The sequence below is a fragment of the Acanthopagrus latus genome, chromosome 22 (assembly GCF_904848185.1).
Source record: "Acanthopagrus latus isolate v.2019 chromosome 22, fAcaLat1.1, whole genome shotgun sequence".
NCBI lineage: Eukaryota > Metazoa > Chordata > Actinopteri > Spariformes > Sparidae > Acanthopagrus > Acanthopagrus latus.
Window position 1 is genome coordinate 512,207 of NC_051060.1, and position 19,904 is coordinate 532,110.

Here is a 19,904-nt window from a genome sequence, read left to right on the forward strand (position 1 = left end):
TACACATGCAGTAGGTGAACTTATATTTGACTATTTTCAAATAACATTATTTTAATTTGAGTATGAATTGTTTTCCATCAGTGCCTCTATATTAGTGGGGGCTTTTTAATGACATCAAGCAAAATATAAAGCAAAATGTGTCAGTCATGTGGAAGATAGAATGTTTATTATGTGATATTTGTTTATACCTGACACTTCTACCATTTTGTAGGACGGTAATTTGACACCAGTAAACAAAGTAGTAAAACCAATCCGATTTCAGTTAAAATCCTCCGGTGACCAATGAGATCACAGAACTATTTGAATTGAACGCTGACCTATCCAATCAGCATCCTTCGCGCCATTCCAGTCACTGGTGGGTCTTGCCCAGAGAGGGAGGGAGAACAAGCAATACGTCAAATGTGAGAGAAGTCCGCTTTTAAAATATTAATCTTAATTTATTCATTCTTCATCTCATTAAGGAATATCGTAACAGTTTTACTCACTGGAATTATTCGCTTGGTGTTAAGGTAAGTAAATCCGGCCAACAAGTATGGTTGTGATGTGAAATAGCAAATCGCTCTTCGTATGTCTTTGTTGGTAAACTGGGGCTTAGCCGAAGCTAACTCAAGCTGGCTGTATAACGGCGCTGTTGGCTCGGACTAGTTCCTGGAATCTAAACTTGTTTCCACCGGTCCAAGTAAATATGTTGTATGGACTATACGCTTATGTTGTGTTGGGGTAGCTTTCCGCTTAATAGTTTATGTATTTATTTGGAATGCTTAGTGTTATAGTCTGCAACAGTGTGACGTTCATGAAGTTGTAACGTCACCAGTATGGACGCACTATTCGCTATCATCCAGATTAACGGTACGCAACCATACCATGGTCAGAAATTAGACTGTGCCTGCCTAACGAAGGGCGAACTCATTACATCGTAATGCTAACATTAGCCCTGTCGGTGTTTTGATTATTTACGCAGTGTATGTTCAAAAATATTTTGCTGCGATGTCGTTACCGTCACTGAATTATGTTCGGTCGAACTTATTTGCTAATGCCCACGGGTCGAGCCTTTGGCGGATGGGTTTGGTTTCTTCGTCAATAATATTTGAATGAATGACGTTTTCCCTCCTTTCTGTCGCTAGCAGCTGCATCACGTCTATGTTGAAGCGAAACAAAGCTAACGTTAGGCTCCGGTGGTTAAAGAAACAGGTCCTGTGCATCACAGTAGGAATAAAGAATATACATTTGATATTCTATTATTCTAGATAACAAACCACTTTCTTTGTCACACAGTAAAATATCTTGATTTTAGACGTGAGAGTTTACCAAACGTCAAATAAAGTTGACTAAATAATGAAGTTCTTAACGTTACACCTGATCACAAATTATAACGCCATTTCGCAGGAGACGAATATATAACGGGTCGGAGGAGTAAGCATCTTCCATTAACTCACTTAACTCACTTCTCAGTTTACATTTGTTGCGAGGTGTTTGTATTTTGTGTACAGTAGATAGTCTTATCTACGATAGGTATAAAGTATGCAGACTTTTGTAAGATAGCGTTCAATACGGGGACTGAAGTTTGTGTTGCAGTGAGTTTTCTGTCTTTTTTCATTTGCGGACCAAAGGAAACCATGCAGATATATTTGATTGTATTTTTTTTATACTTATCCCACCACTATGGAAGTTAAATAATACGTCAGTGAAATGTTGACATGAGACGTTATCGCCACATTAATGGGAGTTTACAACCTATCACATGTTACATGTCAAAGGGTCTGCATACCAGGTGGAGCAATTTTCAGCACAAAGGGATCCCCCTAAGTCTGCCTGACTTCTATTTAAAACCCCACCCACGGTACAGCCCGTATCCTTTCATCAACTCTGCCTGAGATCTGATGGGAAACTCTGTCACGATTCAGCCCTGACTTCCACATCCCACATGGAACACGGCAGGCAAGCCAGGAGAGCAGCGCAGGGACTTACTTTGGGTGTGTCATGTTCAGATGTTTTTCCGAGGGATGTTGTGGATTTTTGTGTTTTAACAAGATTAGATGAGTTACCAGTGGATAAGGGCTTGAACGCATATGTTTAACTCTCCCTGCATATTTGTCCTAATCCTGGTAAGACAGCTTCTCAATGAGCTGTTGGTAGCTTAGCTGTAAATCAGTTGTTTTGTCAAGTCGAGTATAATGCTTAATTTCTCATCATATGGTTAAGGTTCTTGTTCAGGTGCTATTAATCAAACATTTCTGATATATTGCAATGCTTATTCTGTGTTCTTATAGCGGCAGTGGCAAGGTGAGACGAAACATGATTTAGAATAACAGCATATGTTTTAATTATCTCAGTTTTCATAGATTTCTTTTTAGTTGTGTTAAACACATATTTCTGTGCATGGTTTGTTTCAGAACTCTGAGGATTTCTAGTAGTAAAACTGACAAACTTTTATCACAATTTTATGACCCCAGTTATTTATTTATTTTTTAACTGACTGTTCGCATTGGCAGACCTGACAGCTACAATCACAGTTTAGGTTTATTACATTTGTACTTTGGCTGGTCTGAAAATCCTTGCCTGGCTGGCTGTGACTTGAATGGTACACCACTCTTTCAGACAGACAGCTTTGGGTAAACCTAGCAGGGACAGACCTGTCAGCAGTTCTGCAGTAGTGTGGTGGTTTTCTAGACACTGAGCCTCCCCAGTCACTAATGGTCCATAATGCTGACCTTGCCTGGCCTACCTCATTGTGTCCTGCAGTGCACACTACATTAGGTACTGTTGCTCCAAAGTGGAAGCTGATGTAGGTGGTAAATAGTAAACTGCTGATATATACAATTTGATCAGGTAGAGACGACAGGATAGGATAATATGACATTTATTTGAACAATTTTGATGCAGGTATTGCTAAAGAATCTTTAATGCCGTCAGCTATCAGAACAGTTGGGTCAAGGCTCCATGGGGCAAATATTTGGGTCGGACATGTGCCACAGATCTGTAAAGTGCTACTAAACATGTTGTGTGAGTGCACCTGATATTCAGCAACTCAGATTAAAACATTTATAGAAAAATATTTTCGTAATGACTGCTAGCTGGGTGTTTGTTAAAAGTAATTTTTAAACAGTTGAGGTTATCACAATTTCTTGTTGCGTGTGCTGTCATTTGAATGAAAACATGTTCACCTTTTATTCCTGTTATGATAATTAAAATAATTAAAGAAATTAAATAGATGTGGGTGCATCTAAAAGAAAAAATAAGGTGCAGCCAATGGAAAATGAGCTTGGAGCCTTGAGTCTGGTGACAAATATAGAATTGGCTGGCCTTACTTTGCTTTACCACATATCTGCCAAGTTGGTTTCGCACACATTAGTAGAATAAAATTAAAAGAGAACCTTTGTAAGTCAGGGGGTTCCTGCAGGGGTTCAGGTCTAGACTGTGGCTAGAGCAGATTATCATGTTGTCCTTGGGTTGAACATATCTCCACTTAATTATTTTTATGACTAAATGCCTGAAGGGGTGGCCAGAGTAGCTCACTCATCTCTGCTCATGTAGTAGTACTGCATTTTTTTCTCATCTGCTTCAGTTCCCATTTTAGCTGAAGAGCATCTCAAAGCTCAAAATTCAGGACTTCTGTTGGTGCACGCTCTAACCCTGCAGTGGCCCTGTGCCTTTTGAATAACAGCTGCTAAGTACAGTCACATGATAAAGTAGTTGTATTGTTTTGTCCATTACTTTGCATGCTAAATAAGTTTCTCCTAGTTCGTATCTACTGTACGTAAGTTTCAATTCTCGCAACAGCCACCAATGTCACTTCCATATTGTATGATTTTTTATTTATATATATATATATATATATATATATATATATATATATAAATTGTATTTCATGGTAATGGTGACTTGTTGTCCAGCCTTAGTTAGTCTGTATGTAAATGCATGCATCATTTTGTCAGTGTAGTATCTTGTTGTGCATGCTAAATAAGTTTCTCCTAGTTCGTATCTACTGTACGTAAGTTTCAATTCTCGCAACAGCCACCAATGTCACTTCCATATTGTATGATTTTTTATTTATTTATATATATATATATATATATATATATATATATATATATATATATATATATATATATATATATATATATATATATATATATATATATAATATAAATTGTATTTCATGGTAATGGTGACTTGTTGTCCAGCCTTAGTTAGTCTGTATGTAAATGCAGTGAACAGACAAAGAAGTTGTATGTCAAGTCTATAACTGACAATGAGCCCATTGACAATTAGATTTTGCCTCTGTCATTCAGGCAGATTGTTAAAGTTTGAACTCATGCTGTGTTTCAGTGGACTTTATGGAGACAAAGGGCAGGGTGCGATGACAATGCCTATCTTTGTCAAATTATTAATTTTCATTGTACTCATCAATGGCAAGCTAAGATTGCACTGCACTGACAGTTTTCTTAACAATCATTACAGATGTATTTGATACCAAACGCATGTGGATTCCCTACTTTTTTATGTATCAAAGAATTCTCAAATTTCAACACCAAGCTTACACTGAATAAATAAATATATCATCTACAGTGATTGTGCTCAATCTAGTAAACTCTAGGAGAGGACATGCGATCAAACCATAAAAAACCCTCGAGTGCTATTGTCTTACCTCTTTTGCCCACCTTCTATTTGCCCTACACTTCCTCTTCTCCCTCTCCTATCTCTTGTCCTTTCTCTTTCACTTTCTCATTGTGTCCCTTTCTTCACGCATCCATACCCGTTCTTCTGCTGGCTCTCATTATACATCTCTCTCATTATCTCTTGTCTTTTACATGTTCTTTTACATATATCTCTCTCTCTTTATCACTTGTCTTTTACATGTTCTTAGGTCAATGAAGATGCCTTCTGTGAAGTATCAGAGAGGGGAAATGGTAATGGGCCGCTGGCCTGGCAGCAATCTGTATTATGAGGTGAAGGTGCTGGGCTATGATACAAAAAGTCAGCTTTTCACCGTCATCTACAAGGACGGCACGGAGCTGGAGCTGAAGGACCAAGACATCAAGGTATCTACACAAACACTTAAGTTCAGAGTCTTTAGAAATTTGTGCAACATTTTGTCAGTGTAGTATCTTGTTGTATATTTTTTTCAGTGCTTAAGGTAAAATTGTAGATTTTCAGCTATACAGACAGCAGAGGCATGAACAGTTGGCATTATGGATATTAATCAGCTACTTCTAGCTTATCAGAGAAACCTTTAGGTGGAATCAAAGTTTTCAGTTGACCCACTTTATAGTTAAACATCTACAGAATTGATGATTGTCCATCCAAAGTGGTTTACTGATACTAGCCCTCATATTAAATGTTGCTTTAGCTCATAACTACAAAGTAAAGATAATATATAACACGCAAGATGAGGTAGACCTCTAATCATTTTTGCCTATAAAAACTAAGTACAGTTATTAGTGATTGTTTCAGTTCCTTTGTTGTTTTACTTGTTGTTTTCCTTCAGAATATTGCTGGTTTCCAGACCCGGTCTCGCTCCCGCTCCCGTTCTCGTTCACCAGGCCGCCGTCGTAGCCGGTCTCGTTCCCCAGCGAGAACCACGCGCCGCTCTTCATCCCGCACAGCAGCCGCTGTCGCTGCTGCAGCTATAACAGAAAGCGCACCTTCTTCCCGCAGGGATGCAAAGCTGAAGGATACACTAGAGGTCAGGCTCAGTCCCCTGGTAAGTGCCACAGCTGTCTTCTCAGTCTGCTAGCCCTTCGCTGCTAGAGAAGCTGATGTACAGAAGGAAGTAGATCAAAGGAGATTGTGTATATGCAGATCAGAAATATTTATAGACCTGTAGTGAATACATAAATTGTGTCATGTACCATATATATTGATACAGTACCTACATGACGGTTGTATACTGATGTAGAGTCACTCCACTAAATCCATGTTTACTTCCTGTAGCTAAATGGTTTGTTAATGTCACCTGGTGACAAAGACAGTCTCTGCTGCTGAAAGATTTTTACCATGAACCTTTAAGAAGCAGATGCATGGTGCTTCCTGTGCCACTAACTGAGTCATACAGTATACTGCATGGGTTGCAAAGTGATAGGGTGAAGTGCTTTTTGATTATTATTGCATGCTCTTCAAAGACCTGTAGTGATTGAAATCAGTCTTGGTGCCCAACCACATAATTCTCGCCTTTCAGGGCTCCAGGTTGCCACTATTTTGGTTTCACAAGTGCCCAGAAATTTGTTAAATGGGACTAAACGTTTTTATTGGTTGTACCAGTGCATTTGAAATTTAGCAGTTTATTCTTTAAACAGTTGAGCTAATTGCCATTTATTGTTACATGTTATTTAAATGAAGACACCCATGCACTTGCACCTGTATTCCTGTTTACACATTCTACATTATTTGTTAAGAATTTACATTAAAATGTTTATTCTATTATTATAAACTATATTATGTGGCCACTATTGTAACCACTGTAAACATTTGGCTGTTCTTAAGCTTGGCCTGCCAGGCAGGTTGTTCTAAATAATCTCATTATGGTGCTTGTTTAGCTCTTAACTACAAAACATCGAGGTGGGGAGAAAAAAAACACGCTGTAGATGAACTGGCACAATTATAATTACTGGTCAAGTACATTTAACTAAATTTAAGTTCTGCCAGTAAATGATTTTAAAAATGTGCACAATTGTCGGACACGATCCAGTCCATCATCAAATGCCATCATCAGTACCTTGTCATTGTGGGCCAATGTGTCAGTTTCTGTCTTTATGAATTTTGACCATAACACCGTAACATTCCCTCTGCCGATTCCTCACATTGCTTTTCCCCACTTTTTGTCTCTCCATCAATGTCATGCCATTGTTTGATGGGCAGCAACAGACAAGTGCAGCTGAGAACAATAGCAACAATAAGCATGAAAAGAAAGAGGAGAATAACACTGCTAACAAAGTAAATGAGGTGAGTTTCATCTTGTAATAAAAAAAAATGTTCATCAGTGTGCCAAAAAGGTCCATATTGACCCAAATGAAAAACTATAAATTACACAGACCAACAACATGTGCTAAATCTTAAATGTGAAAAAGACATCATGACTTTGGACTGGACTGCACAAGAAAGCATTAATGCTTCTTCTTTTTTCATAAGCTTTTCTACTAGCATATCTCTGTTAAGTTAAAATCAGTTTTGTCAGATTGATGGTATTCCCTAAAAAAACAACTGATGTTCCAGGCGCTACTCATGTAGTGAATGGGCTTTGAGGTAAGTCAGAGCTGTTGGAATGTCATGATGCATGCACGTTGGGGGGCCGTGTCTGTGTGTGTTTTTTTTCTAGTTGAGAGAGGCTCCCCTCACAAGATCATGCTTCGTTTAGCTCGTCACATGATGTACCAACATGTGCTACGCCTTTACCTTCCCTGCCTTTATTAATATCTGTTAGCTATGCAGAGTCCTATGTCTTCACTTTACACTATCTTTGTTTCATATAGAAGTTAAGATAAAGTAAATAAAACTTATAGTAGTAGTAATAGTGTCTTATTTCAATTCAGCTGCTGTTTGTTGTTGTTTTTGTCTAAATCTGATCCCTGAGTAGGATTTCAGACCTGACACCAGACACCTCTAATATTATTGTTAGTCTGTATGGCTATGTGACCTAATCATAAGTCTTAAATAGGTATATAACCCTCTGTGAGAAGCTCCCCAAGAAAATCCATCCCAGTTGTTTCTTTGAGAAAGTACTTTGTAGTTAACTGAGAAAGTAAAGCCATAATGTTACTTCATGAAAAAATGTAAATTTACACGATAGCTTGGTTGAGTGCGTCAAAAGTTGCACTCACGCAAATATATCTCCAAGGGCTGTAATTGAAGGAGGGAATCTGGGGGTTTTACTATTGGATTTGTTTTCTGATCTTGAGCTCTCACTTTGATTGAGACATAGAATATAATTTAATCAAAAGTTTTCTTTTTGTGTTTTTTTTTGTATATGAAGAAACATTTTTGTGTCAGGACATATTATTGCTCAAGAGCAGTAAGTTCTACAGTACATACAGCATGTTTTAAATGTTAACCAATTATTTCACATTAAAAATATGGCTACTCTCACAGACTGTTTCCTCATTATTTGTCATTTTTTCAGTGATTCAGAAGACCAGTTAGTTTAACTGCCACCAATTGCTTTGTGTCATTGTGAGCTTACTGCAATGAACCCACCCTGCACCTGAAGCTTAATATTGTGGGTTAAATCAATCAATTTATATAATCTAAAATGCATTCAAATGGGTAATGCCGTTAAAGGCCTGGCTGGCTGGATACATTTTACCCTATGACTTTATGGTATACACGAACTTGAAATTACAAGCCCACATCTTGTGCAACTTTGACTTTGATTTGTGTGTTTTGATAATCCAGAATCTTAAATAAACCTCAATCTTTCTTCTGAAGTCTAAGTCTAAGGTAGAAGCAGAGCCTGAGCTGAACCAAGGCCGTTACAATCTGCGCCGCAGGAAGGAAGATGGAGATGCTAAACCAGCTGAGACCAAACCAGAGCAGCTGGAGGAGAAGGATGCCAAAGTGGCTGCAGCTGCTGTTGCCACCCTCTCCACCCCGCTTGACTTTGGCGGGAAGATAGGTAGGTTACAGGATGGAAGGAAAAGCAGTGTCATATCAATATGCAGCTGCTAGCCTGAGTGGGATATTTAGTCCTCCATTATTCCAGTTGTTAACAGTTGACATTTGATAAATGTATCGGGCAGGCTGGCCATATAGGGGGCTTGTTTGGTGCATGGCGGCTGCGTTGCTGAGCTGCTGCTGCTCACTCATGTGTTGGTGTTCACATAGGCGGCATTGCTGCTGCAGTGTACCTGCTGTAGATACCCATCACCTGTTGTGTGTATTCTCTTCATGTCTGTGACATATTCTGCAGATAAAAACATTAAATCTGTAGTGACACACTGGTGTGATGTGGTTATGACTGTTTATAGTTTGTTTTCAGGTCTGTTTTGTAGAGAACTGTGCCTGTTGCTGTAAAACTCTGAATCTCTAGATATAGTGATGCAGCAGCCTCACTTGACACACATTTGAGAAGCGCGACTCGCTCGACTTGTTAACATGAATGCGAAAGTGAAAAGCAAGAGGTAACACCACACAGCATTGTTTAGCTGGTTCGTGTGAATATTTTTCCCTGTCAATCACTGACAGACTTACAGGTATAAGTCCAGGCAGTACAGGTGAGGAAACGCTATAGCTGTATCAGAACAGTATGCATGTTGTGCCATTCTTGGCTATTATTAGCTACATACAGCTTCTTGGATTGCTGAAAGACTGGAACACTGCTAGTCAGATGTGATGCAAGCCTGATTTTTTTTTTTTTTTTTTAAACCACAGAATCTACAAGAGGTGTTAAATGTCTACTTTCCTTTTTGCCCACCTGTCTTGTCTTCACCTCAGTGTTCACTACAAAACTTTGTCTGCCTCGCGGATAGCTCAGCTATGTGACTTTCTTGTATGTGGGGAAATCAGTGTCTTAGTTTATCTGTGTGTAGTGTATGTGTTTATGTGTAATTGGTTATGGTGTTAAGCTAGACATGCAAAATGTTGCGTTAACATGAACTCTAATTTAACTGATGACATTAAGTATCACTGGTGTGTCTTTTCGTTCGTCCAGGAGCGTACTTCTGGCTGCTGTTTCTTCCAGCCTGGGTTCTCTTTGTGGTACTCCAAGTCAATTTGGAGGACCCCAGTCTGATCAACTTCCCTCCCCCTTTGCCCCCCCTTGAAGAATTCTGGGATGCCCAGGCTCTTGGATTTGTCATCCTCTGGGTCTTATTCCAGGCCCTGCTCTACATCCTGCCTTTTGGAAAAGTGAGTGGAAGCGCTGAAAACTATACACACAGAAATACATGCAAGAGTCAATAAAGACAAATTAAATCACGAGGCAGCAGACAAATGCTGACTGTTCCCCTCCCTCCTCTGTATAGTTGTGCATAATATCATGAGTACAGTATTACCTTAAATTAAGTACAGTGTGGGTAAGGTGATAGCCACCATACCCACAGTATTCACTGTTATAGGAGAGACACATGTGAAGCGGCACATTACTTTTTCTGTTTGGTAACTCTGGCAGGAGGCAGAAATTAGACTAATGGTCAGGAGAGCCAACAGTTCACAGGAGAAAGGAAGCTCTTGTCCGTTCCCTGCTGAGTCCTCCTCCTCTTAATATCTTATCTCAAAAACACCTCAACCAAGTGGTAACCCTCATGAATGTAATACATGTTTTATGTTTGGTATTTCAGTCCAAGTAGTGCTTTTCTTTTAATGTAAATCAAAAGCTGTGAAAATGTATGTCTTTCATCTTCAGTGTCCTGTTCCACTTAAAAAGTCCCTACCATGGTAAAATGAAGACAGACATCTTCACTTTATAGAGTTTTACAATAAAGACTTGGCTTCTGAAGTGAATTGAAACAGAGAAGCTGTCCACACCAATCGATTTACAGCGAGTGAGTGTGTGTGTTGACAGTGCAAGCAGTGTAGCTGCTTCATCTTTTTTTACTTGCCTGTATATTGCTTTCACTCATTTGATAATGTTGCTCATGTTATCCAAATCTACATAGTATTTATGTTAGTACATAAACAGTCTGGCTCCTCCTTAGCTCTACCCAGGCAACACCCCTCTCATTCCCTCACCTAAACCAAAATGAATATTTCCAGGAGGCATGAATGTAACTGACATGGACAATATCCTTTTGTGTGCTTTATGTATAAAAGAGCATCTCTTCACCTGATTAACCGGACATAGTTTTTCACGTTTTTGCTGTGCATTTAGGGTAGGTGATGCATGTATTCACCTGCCATGAGAGCTACAACTGATGGTAAATCACCGTTATTGTTCTCATTTGGTAAGCTAAGATTTTGAAAGACGGTGAGATTTACTGAGTTGACTAGTGAGGCACTTGCTTTATTTTTTAATGGAAGTTCAAAGTAAACAAAGGAAATTATCAAATGTGGTCAAGTCTGGTCCAGTTAATTATCTTTTCAATGAATTTTTAGAATAGAGTTTGTTTCCATGTAATAGTAGTGCACATACCTTGATGGAAGATTTTTCTCTTATTGCTAGGTATAGATACTGAACTGACTACTTTTAAGGGTACCAGCCGAATCACTGGTACTGCTGAGAACCAATTACTTTTGATCAGTTGGCGCCAAATTTCAGTATGTTAGAGCACACCTTTAGAGTAACGTATTAGTTAGCGATAGAGAGAGTGACATGTCATATAGAGTCAGGGCAACACTCGCTGCAATATTTGTAATTAAAATACAGATCTGACCAGGTCAACAAATCCAGATCCCCTGCAGCACCTCCAACACGCCTGTGCTAGGGCTGTCAAAATTGCTCAAAAATGAAAAAAACACATAGGCTGGAACTATTCCAATATCTGTATTTGCGCTGTACATAACTACTTGTATAGGTATTTTTGGGATACGGTACCTTGGTTCCAATTCTTGACAAAACTCTCTGAAGCTCGTACCTCAACGATACTGATCATTGGTCTCATGTACTTGCATAAGAACGAAGCAAGTTTCTTCGTGCACACCTCTTGTCGTGCTGCAGACAATGAGCTTGTGGCGGGCGGTGAAAATTTTGAGTCGAGACGTGGCTGTTTAGTTGGAGTTCCAGACATCATGGCATGCTTATTTGGATGCACATTTTCAAGATGTGCCCTCATGTTGCTAGTGGTGGAATGGTAAGCTAACTGTAGGTTACACTGCTTGCATCCAACTTTATCTTGAAGCTCTGTATTTTTGCCATCTACTGACCAAAATCCAAAGTATTTCCAAATGGGGCTTTTTAGGTTACTTGGAGTCCTAACCACTCTCTCTGCTCTCGAGTTGGGCACTGAACTTTCTGCCATTTCGTTTTTCTCTCTGCCATCTGCATCTGCCATGGTTTTTGTCGCGTCTCACTTTCAGCAGTGAGTGACGCTATGCAAGTGTGACTTCTGTGTCCTGTCCCTGACCCGTCATGCTGTGCGCCCACTCGCAAAGCAGTCGCTGATGTGTTTTTTTTTCCACAGTTGAATATTGATTTTCACAATAGAATCTCCGGTTTATTTATTTATTTATTTTTTAATAATCAAATACATATTTGAATTTAGAATATTCGTTGACAGCCCTAGTCTGCACCCATTATGCCCTGGTTCACAGAGCGTTGAACCCTTCTACATAAACAACAAGGTGTTAACAACTTCATAGACATCTTGATGATATTTATCAACTAGTAAATTAAGTTTTTGTTGGAGATAACCAGGCTTTTTTCGCTTTCTTGGTCACATTTTTACTAGCATTAGCCAAAATTCAGTCCCTGGCTGTGTCTGAAATTCTTTACCAACATTCTGATCAGTACACTACAACAGTATTAAAGGTTTTCTAGTATGTCTAAAATGTATGAAACTGATGAGTATGTGATTTGCAAACTAATCACTAGGAAACTATTCACTAGAAACAGGTCCCCCTTTTCCACATGGAGTGAGGCTGGTCGTATTTGGTGACTTATTTCTTACAATTGAAATGTCATTTTTGGTGTTACAGAGAAACTTATAATAGGTTGGTTATAATTGTTGGTTAGTGTTGTCAAATATTGATACTAAATATTTTTAAATTAATATTAATATACAAGCCTTGTTATATTCATCTTTTAATTTTAATTTTTTTTCTCATATTATCAAAACATGGTATCAGATATCTATATTTTTCAAGGTATTGTTTCAACATAAAAAAGTACCGGTTTCGTGGCAGTGCTACCATTGAGTACCACTATCCATTCAAATGTGAACAGCACCCAGCCCCACTTATCACCCAACCCTACATGAATGTTTCCATTTGTGAGTAAGTGACCTTCACTTAACTATGACTGTTGCAACCTACAGTGCTAATGGTCAGGTGTTAATCCCAATATCTTCTGTTTCTCTTTTCTAGCTGAGCGAAGGCATGCCACTGAGGTCTGGGGAGAGGCTGAAGTACAGAACCAATGGTAAGGCCATGTGAAGTGAAAACTCCAACTGCGAGCAAATTCAATCAATAAGTGACAGTAACAGCACTAAAAGCCAAAGTTGAATAAATGAATTTATTGTATTTACTAGTTTATTTGTGTCACATTTATTGAACTTGAACAGATTGATACCATCTTTTCACTAACATTTACCAATTCTTACCATTGGCTTGCTTTTTTACATGTTAAAACATATTAACCTTTTAACTTCCTTTCTTTGTAGTTTTTAATGAATTTCAAGCTGACGTTCCTTCTTCATTCTGTTCTTTTGTATCTAAACCTCTCTGTGTCTGCCCAGGTTTCTTTGCCATTATGGTGAGTGCTCTAGCAGCAGCTGCAGCAGTGTACCTGGGTGTTGACCTAACATACATCCACAGCCACTTCCTGCAGCTGGCTACGTCCACCTTTCTCATCTCCGTCCTGCTCAGTGCCTACCTGTATGTCCGCTCTCGTTACGCTGAACCAGCACAGCTGGCACTAGGAGGAAACTCTGGTAAGGGCAAAGATCTACAGTTTCCTGATCAGATACATTGTTTTGGGCCTTTCTTACTCATTCATTTGAGTGGTTTGAATAAGTATAGTTTTCTGATATATTCTCTCACACTTTGTTTTTTCCAGGCAATGTGGTTTATGATTTTTTCAAAGGACGTGAGCTCAATCCCCGCATCAAAAACTTTGATCTGAAATTCTTCTGTGAGATGCGCCCTGGTCTCATTGGCTGGGTGAGTTGTCACGGGACACCAAAGCAAACTTTCGTCTCAAAAATCCACTAGCTCAAAGTAAAACAAATATTGATTATTATTTTTAGAAAATAAAACAAGCCTTTCGATATTGACGTAACCAGACTCATGGCTCAGAATCACTCAACTCTGCCTTGATTTGATGATAAAACTGCATGCACACCACAGCTAATTGAAGTGTTGATGAAAGTGCCACTTAATCTATTTCAAAGGGGCCTGCATTTTTTTTTCTATACACATTGCACTCTATAGTGGCCATATTTGGAATTGTTGTTTAACCTCAGCAGTGCTGTGAGTTCAAGGAGTGCCTTATGTTTGCTTGAGGCTGCCAGGCTAATGTAGAATTTCAGCTTAGATTTTATAGCATCATAGAACTACAGTTTTTGAACATGGGTCTCTGTGTTTGGAGATTTTTAGATAATTAGTTCAGGCTTCTAGTGGTTTTCAAAGTATTTTACAAGACAAGTCATCTTTACAAATGCTATACTGATAAGGGTCCATTGATAATGATGTTGGATTTGATCTGTCTCTTATTGTTCAGTGTTTGATCAACTTTGCAATGGCGCTGGCTGAGATGAAGGAGCAGCGTCTGGATGCTCCATCTTACTCCATGATCCTTGTGAACCTCTTCCAGCTTCTCTATGTGGTGGACGGCCTGTGGAATGAGGTGAGCACAGCAGAGATGAAAATGTCCTGTAACAGTGACACTTTCTCTAAACTATAATTCAAGGGGAATTTGATGAAATACATTGATGAATAAAATACTACATACATGGTCAGGTTACCAACTCATCTTGATAAAAAATCAGTAGTTCATCAAGCGATACATAAATGTGTCTTGTTTTTACCTCAGGAAGCCATCCTGACCACCATGGATTTGATGCATGATGGTTTTGGCTTCATGTTGGCGTTTGGTGATCTGGTGTGGGTTCCCTTTACCTACACTCTGCAGGCCTATTACCTGGTCAGTCACCCCAACCCCCTGAGCCTCCCCGCCGTTGGAGCCATCATCACACTCAAACGTAAGTCAGACATGAGAATGACACTGACGTCACTGGCCATCTCCATTAGGAATTTGGATTTCATAAAAGTATTTTTTTACAGATGCAATTCCCGGGGAGATAAAGTTATAATTTCAGTAGTCATTCCATAGCCACAGTTTCTCAAAAGTTTGGGTTGTAATAAGTTCCCTCTTTGTCTCTCTGTCTTTCAGTTGTTGGCTTCTACATCTTCAGGAAATCCAACTCTGAGAAAAACACCTTTAGGAGAAACCCATCAGACCCTAAACTGTCTCGTAAGTTCTGCTGCAGGCTCAAGGCTAATAATAACATTATGTCATGACTTTTTTCTTTTACTCATTTTTCTATTAGCCTTGAAAGGAAATCCCTGAGGCTGAATAGCCATTAGAGTTAGTAATGTTGTGGCTCTCCAGTTATCAGCCCACCAGAGTTACAGTATGTCTATGACTAAATAGTTGATGACAACGACGATGATGATGATGAATAGTTTTATTTTGGTTACACTAACAAATACTTAAATTATGTGCAGTTAACTGACAAAATATTACCATACATGCAATAGTATTTCTAATGTTTTTTATGTATACAATGTCTAAGAATTTTAAGACACTTTATAAATAATTTATTATTGGTTTTGCGATAGGAAGCTATATTAATTATTCTGATAACTCTTCTCTGGCATTTACTTATAGGGGTTATATATGTCCTGCCTGCATTTCCCCAAACCTCAACACAATGACATTATTAGTGGGAAGTATAATATACGCAGAGATTTCTTGTTCAGCAAATCCCCTACTTTGTAAATTATACCAATAGATTTGGATACTTTATTTTTCATATATTCTATATGTGGCTTCCAACTAAATGTATGATCTAAAATTATTCCCAAGAATGTAGTTTCATGTACTCTTTCAATTTTTACTCCATTTAGGTATAATTTAATTTCATAATTAGCAACTCCTTTTCTACTGTTGTCAACAGTTCTTTAATGTCTGGTCCTTAACAAAATAAATATGTATCATCTGCAAATGTAATGAATTTCAACTTATTAAATGTTGTACAAATATCATTCAGATAAAGTATAGATAACTTAGGTCCCAATACCAAACCCTGTGGTACATCACAAGTTAGTCAGCAGTGGTAAAAAAAAACAAAACTATCCTTTTAAAGATTTAAAGTGAAGTTATTTGATGGTTTTTGTGTTTATTCATACCATCCTCTACATGTTTGAAGTCAGTATGTGCACCTAAAAACCTTTCACACAGACAATAAGCAGTGTGTCTCGGAAAGCTGTAGTTAATATGTCTGGGCTTGATTCAGGCATTTTATTTAAAATAATTACAGCAGGAATTATATGAGTTGTTAATGAATTCAACAAAAAGTACAGTGTTTCATATCAGTTGATCTCCACCTTTTTTGTCTTTCTCTCCAGATCTGAAGACTATTCCCACAGCGACAGGGAAGAGTCTGCTGGTGTCTGGCTGGTGGGGAGTTGTCCGCCACCCCAACTACCTAGGAGACCTTATCATGGCTCTGGCCTGGTCTCTACCTTGTGGTGAGTTGGCTTCACGTTTGTACCACAGCTTGTAGCTTGTAGTCCAGTGAACAGTGTGCAGGTGACCTGACAAAGCATGTGTAGTTCTGCGGCATCAGGTGCACAATAGCCATGAGTTACAGATAGAAACATGGCTTGATAAGAAACGGTGTAGGACTGCAGCTAAAAACAATTTTTCATTGATTATTAATCTGTCAATTATTTTTTGCAATTTATCAATTGGTTATTTGGTCTATAAAATATCGATCAGCTCAAATGACGGCGTCAAATGATTTGTTTTGTCCACAACTCAAAGACATTCAGTTTACTGTCATAGAGGAGGAAAGAAGCCAGAAAATATTCACATATAAGAACCTGGAGCTGGACAATTTTGACCTTTTTTTTCTCTTCTTATTTAAATACATGTTGCAGCTCTAGAATAAGGTATTATCATATGTGTATGGGGCTTGTAGAAATCATACCCATCACATCAGCTTCTCTTACCCCCTGTAAAGGCAGCACTCTTTCACAATGAGGCTGTTTGGTGGCAAAGTTAACTTTATATACATACATAAGGTTACTTTGTTTTTGTGAGTTATTATTCAGACATCAATTTGGAATCACAATATTCCTCACTATCATCACATTTGCAGTGAAGAACTAACATAGTAAGGACATATACAACAAATGAAATATCAATACAAATAAAGGATGTCTGTACTTCTATTCTTTGTGGTTGTTAAGGTTGTATTCAGTTGCTGAAATAAGAGCAGCAAGAGCAACTTTCACGAAACCACATGGAAGAAAAGGCTTTGATGCACTGACCTCTAGTGGTTGAAGTTTGAAAGACTAACTGTCACCTTCACATATAATATGAATTTTCTTCAGTGGCTCGTGTTACAAGGAAACAGCTGGTGATGGGAGGACAGAAGATTGTGTGGGTTTTTTTGCAACACACTGGTTCTGGCCTCATAAAATTAAATCCATGAGATGGCAATGGATTAGATGTGTATAGTGGGCAGTTTGTGAGACTCAAATTTGGGACTATAGATGAACTGTTGACTTAAGATGGTTGTCAATCAGCTGACAGAGAAGGCCTACATACATACAACATACTACATACAACAATCAGTTGTTGTAGATGAGAGATGCTGGTGAGATTCACTACATCATTACACTACAGCGTCTTTACTCTGACTTCCTGTCATAAAAATGGTGTAAAAAGACGAGAGCAAATAACTTCGACAGTCAGATTCAATGTTTTTTTTCCCCCTGTCCTCTTACCATTCATACCTACAGGCTTCAGCCACTTCCTCCCGTGGTACTACATGATCTACTTCGTCATCCTGCTCGTGCACAGAGATTCCAGAGACATGAGCGAATGCAGGCGGAAGTACGGCTCAGCGTGGGATGAGTACTGCAGAACTGTTCGCTACAGGATCATTCCCCGCGTCTATTGAGGAACCCAGCGCCAGACACTCCCTAGCTGAGGCCTTTTTTGACCCAATATTATGGCTGTGAAAGCTCACAAAAACCCAAATATGAATGGACTGACTGACTGATTTGTCTTTTTAGAGGCTTTTTTAAAACCAAGAATCTTTAAGAAAAAAAAAAATCTTGATTCTGGACTGAAGGTGCTACAGTTCTTTGAATTTTTTGATGGAAGAAAAAAAGACAGTCATTATATATATGGATTGTTTGAAGAATTGCCTTTTTAAATAGAAAATACTCAAAAAACATATACTTTTAAAAGTTTACATAATGGGTTGGAAAAAAAGCCTCTGCGAGGAATGTCTTATTAGGATGTATATTTTTGTATATACACATTTGTTTTTATACTCGCCACTTGCATATTTTTTGGTCTGTGCTCACACATTCAAAACATTCAAATATCAGCTTGGCTTTAAAGAATAATTTTGTAAGTACACCTTCCTACTATAATAATACTGCTCATGTATATTGTGAAGGATGGGATTAAAAAATCTTTTTAAATGATGAATTTTAAACCTGTACAGTGGAACTCATGTTCTTTCTCAGGACCCAGGATGATGTCAGAAAGTTGGATTAGAGAAGTTTTGTCTTGATAATTTTGTTGTGTATAATTTTATATAGATATTTAGATTTGACTTTGAGTTTAAAATGATTTTGGTGGTTTCAAGCAAAATGCACTTAACTTTTCCCTATGTTATCCAGTCCAAAGTCTATTGATTTGGCTGTGCTACCTCAGGTTCACTCACTGTCCAGTCTTTCCTCCTCTGCCCTCTGGGAGGCAGTGTGTGTAATTATGAGTGTAATGTCACTGCTTAAGAGGAAAATGAGTTAGACTTGTTTTGCATTTCAACAACAATTTTAGTATCTGTACCCATCCACATCACACAAGTCATGCCTTTAGAATGAAACTGACTTTCATTTTCTGCATATTCTGATGGTGCTGACAAAACATTTCTGTTTTGTCTAGTTACTTTCTAGAGATATTATGAACTGCTTGTTATTTTTCCACCACTGTCACAGGAATTTGGTTTGAACCTATTAAAGCTTTAACATGCCAGGTCAAATGACAATTCTAATGAAGTTTATACTGTGACCAAATGCGGAGCCTTTGACTGTGTTGGCATTTATAACCTGTGCATTTGCAAACCCAAATTATTTTTATGCACGTGCAGCTGTAGATAAGTAGCAATACATTAACTAGACTAGGTCGCATTTTTTTATGCTGTGCTGACTGAATACCATGTAAATATTTTTGAAATCATCTTATTTTGAGTAAAGAGGTGACAGTAGTTGAAATAGTAATGTTACTTATTAGATATTTAATGTTGCTTTTTTAAGTTAACTACCTGATTTTGACCACTGTAGTGATGTTTACAGCTAGATCTGCCATGTTTTGGACTATACTTCAAAATGTATTGAAATTATTGTGAAATGTTTTCTCTCTCATCAGAAAAACAAGAGGAAAACACATTGGAAAATTGAAGCCACAATCTTTTATTTCTCTGCGCACAACATGGTGATTTTCTTTCTTAATTTTATTTGGTAAATTTTATTTTGGTAAATTTCTTGGTTTGGCAGGCTGTCAGTGGAAAGCAATATGGATATATGACAACAATGAATGAGAAGTTAAGAGGTCCAGCAGGCTGTCAGAGAGGATGAATCAATCTGTGACAGTGGCTGGAAAAAGCTTATCTGTACAAATGTTGCAGCATAAAATAAAAGTTTACAGTATTTCCTTTTTCTGCCTTCTGTGGAGTTGGTTCATTTGTTGGCTTGAGGGTGAGGAATAAGACACAGCCTTACTTTGACCGTGGATGAATCTTATGTTAGGTCCATGACATTCCTTATGAATTAAGGGATTATAAAGGTCTAATAGTTAAGAGACCACATAATCGCGTTGAACGGTGAGGGTCAACGCCTACAAACCATTTGTCCTACTAAAGGCAGATTTATAATAGAGCTAGACAGTGAATGCAAAGATGGCGCCTGTTCACCTGGCACATACCTGCCCCCATGAGTCCTTTGTTTTTTGGGTTTGTTTCCTGGTTATGCAGCCACTGAATAGGCACAGAAGGGTTACTCCTGCTGGCCCTGTC

General features: G+C 38.3%; 1 protein-coding gene across 4 annotated transcripts; it reads left to right on the forward strand.

Annotated features, from left to right (window-relative positions):
- Window positions 1–300: 300 nt before the first annotated feature.
- Window positions 301–19,548, forward strand: lbr (lamin B receptor). Of its 4 annotated transcripts, none has more exons than XM_037086333.1 (14): window positions 301–401; window positions 4,868–5,042; window positions 5,489–5,704; window positions 6,859–6,942; window positions 8,422–8,608; window positions 9,644–9,840; window positions 12,952–13,006; window positions 13,323–13,517; window positions 13,643–13,746; window positions 14,306–14,431; window positions 14,618–14,786; window positions 14,978–15,058; window positions 16,216–16,338; window positions 17,617–19,548. In XM_037086333.1, coding segments are annotated over exons 1-14 (1,875 nt in total). In that variant the 5' UTR covers window positions 301–399; the 3' UTR covers window positions 17,778–19,548. The 4 variants fall into 4 exon arrangements, with proteins under 4 accessions (XP_036942228.1, XP_036942231.1, XP_036942229.1 ...); XM_037086336.1 differs by having other exon boundaries at window positions 5,489–5,686; XM_037086334.1 differs by having other exon boundaries at window positions 353–509.
- The last annotated feature ends 356 nt before the right edge of the window (window positions 19,549–19,904 follow it).

Coding starts and splice junctions, on each gene's coding strand:
- lbr (XM_037086333.1), top strand. Junction 14,787..14,977: donor AGCCATCATCACACTCAAAC/GTAAGTCAGACA, acceptor TCTGTCTTTCAG/TTGTTGGCTTCTACATCTTC. Junction 15,059..16,215: donor ATCAGACCCTAAACTGTCTC/GTAAGTTCTGCT, acceptor CTTTCTCTCCAG/ATCTGAAGACTATTCCCACA.